Genomic DNA, 2,500 nt, shown 5'->3' on the forward strand with positions numbered 1-2,500 from the left:
AATATACATAGATATATATATAAATTTATATATATTATATCTATATTTATATCTATATATATATAATATATATCTATAGATATATATATCTATATATATATATATATATATATCTATCCTATATATATATATATATATATATCTTAATATTATATTTATATCTATAATCTATATCTATATATATATATATATATATAAATATATAGATATATATATATATATATATGATTATATATATATATATTATATAGATATATATATTATAGATATTATATATATATATATATATATATATATATATATATATATATATATATCAAATCTAATATACATATATATATATATATTTATTTATATTTATATCTATATCTATATCTATATCTATCTATATATATATATATATATGTGTGTGTGTGTTATGTATATACTTCTATTTATATAGGAGAATATTTTTATATAGGCTATATATATGATATATATCTATATATGTACATACAGTTTTTCACATGTATGTATTCATAAATGTATAGTGATATAATGTATGTGTAAAAAGCAACAGGATGATTGGAAACAAAGCAAGCTTATGTACTGTTAAGAAAAAAGGAAAAGATTTGTACCCAATGTATAGCACACATAAATTAGAATTCGTTTATGAAGAATTTGATTAAAGAAGTAAAAATTCTGGTAGATATGTTATTTAGGTAAGATGCGTTTAAAAAAAATGTGCTTATATAATTTTTATAATTTTGTACAGTAATTGTGACTGGATATTACAGGATTTATGACATTTTAGCCTTTATATTGCTATAATATTTTTTTTTAATTGAACTAAAGGAAATTTAGAAAATGTAAATGCTGGATTTATGGGGATTATAGAAACTATTAAACGATATTGATTTGAAAGTAGATTTTTCTATATTTTCAAGAGGAATCACTTTGACAGGGTTTTTTTTTTTTAGATATAGTATGACATTCATACCAACATGAATATGATGTTAAAAAAGAAAATGAACCCCTAATGTATTTGTAAGAAGAAAGATTGGTTGATTTTTGTCTTTGGCACTATGGTTAATGCTAAACTATTTCTTAATTGATTAAAATCGAAGATCATTGCTGTTAGAAGATAACAATTTATCATTGTAACAGAAAGCAGAACTTGAATTGAGAAAGGTTAATTGAATTATCAGAAGTAATGGGAAGGTTGAAAAGTTTCTTTCCTGAATATACAATATAAAAAATCTACTAAATGAGTATGATATATTAATTGAATTATCAGAAGTAATGGGAAGGTTGAAAAGTTTCTTTCCTGAATATACAATATAAAAAATCTACTAAACGAGTATGATATATGTCAAGTGAGCTGTTGGTTGAACTTTGTTATATTATTATTATTTTTTTTATACATGGCATTCCTTCTTATTACATGTAATTTTGTTCTTTAAAGGCATAATTTTTGCATTTTTTGCTGCTTATTCAGGTGGTCGATTTTTTAAAAAGCATTTTCCCCTTACCATTGAAATGAAGCTATTGTGAATACCCCCTTAATACTTCCTTTTCAATGAAATGTGTGATGTGCTGATTTTGACCAGTAAGAGATATTATGTTGATACAAACACTAATATACTAGCAGAATTTGATAATGAGAAAAATGTTCAACATTGGAAAAGATACAAAATAATACTGACTTAGTTGTGTTTTCTTGATTAGCTTATGATTATATCATAGCCTATATTATGCTTCCTTTTTTATCTTAGCTTTCAAATTTAGAATGCAGTGCTAAAGCATAAATTGGTGACTGGGATATGTAAGAGACAATGGAATAGACGGGTTGTTGGTGGTGTCTAAGTGGTGGTGTTTGTTGCAGGGGCGGGCAGGGCTGGACGCGGCGCTCATAGCCATGGGTGGGCGGACACATCGCGGCTCATATGATACTCGCCGGCCACACCACTGCTCATTCTGTGGAAAGCGCTTCCTGAATACAAGTCATCTGCGTGATCATCTCCGCCTCCACACTGGAGAGCGTCCCTTCTCCTGCCATACTTGTGGTCGTTCTTTTGTTCAGCGACAGCATCTGCGGCAACATGAGCGTGCTGCCAAGTGCTCTGTTCCTATGTGCCTCACCTGCAATCAGACTTTTTCATCCAGGGATGCACTCACGTTACACATGAGGCTGCACCTCATGCCTCCCCCCAATACCACCTCCACCACTACCACCACCACAACCACATTTCCTCAGTGATATCAGTTTAAAAACTTTTCTGTAGCTAATTGTGGTGGCAGTATGCTGTGAGTGAAGAGAGGCCTGACATATATTTGTGTATCGTTACAGACGATGCGGTTATTACTTGGGGAGTTGGGTGAGGCAGGTGGCGGGGCGCCGTTTGCTGACGGGGGAGGCGGATACCCTCGGCGGGGACACCCCACTACGTCGAGTGCTGAAGCGAATGTGGCTCCAGCGGTGGCTCCTGACCTTGACATCTTGGAATATTGCTTAAGTGAC

The 2,500-nt window shown here is 31.0% G+C and overlaps 1 protein-coding gene across 10 annotated transcripts in view; it reads left to right on the forward strand.

The window, feature by feature from the left end:
- The window catches only part of LOC122258993 (uncharacterized), a 91,043-nt gene that overhangs the window by 53,679 nt on the left and 34,864 nt on the right, over positions 1-2,500 (forward strand). The window contains exon 5 of one of the 10 annotated variants that reach the window (XM_086547869.1): positions 1,865-2,500. This exon is cut by the window's right edge and continues 605 nt beyond it. The exons of 8 other annotated variants lie outside the window; for them this stretch is intronic. In XM_086547869.1, coding sequence (XP_086403995.1) covers positions 1,865-2,239 — 375 coding nt within the window. In that variant the 3' untranslated portion in view covers positions 2,240-2,500. The remainder of the gene's footprint in view (positions 1-1,864) is intronic. One more of the 10 variants, XM_086547841.1, reaches the window with a different exon arrangement.

This window comes from Penaeus japonicus, unplaced genomic scaffold (assembly GCF_977035675.1).
Source record: "Penaeus japonicus unplaced genomic scaffold, GWHDUDI00000001_assembly GWHDUDI00000002, whole genome shotgun sequence".
In the NCBI taxonomy this organism is placed as follows: domain Eukaryota; kingdom Metazoa; phylum Arthropoda; class Malacostraca; order Decapoda; family Penaeidae; genus Penaeus; species Penaeus japonicus.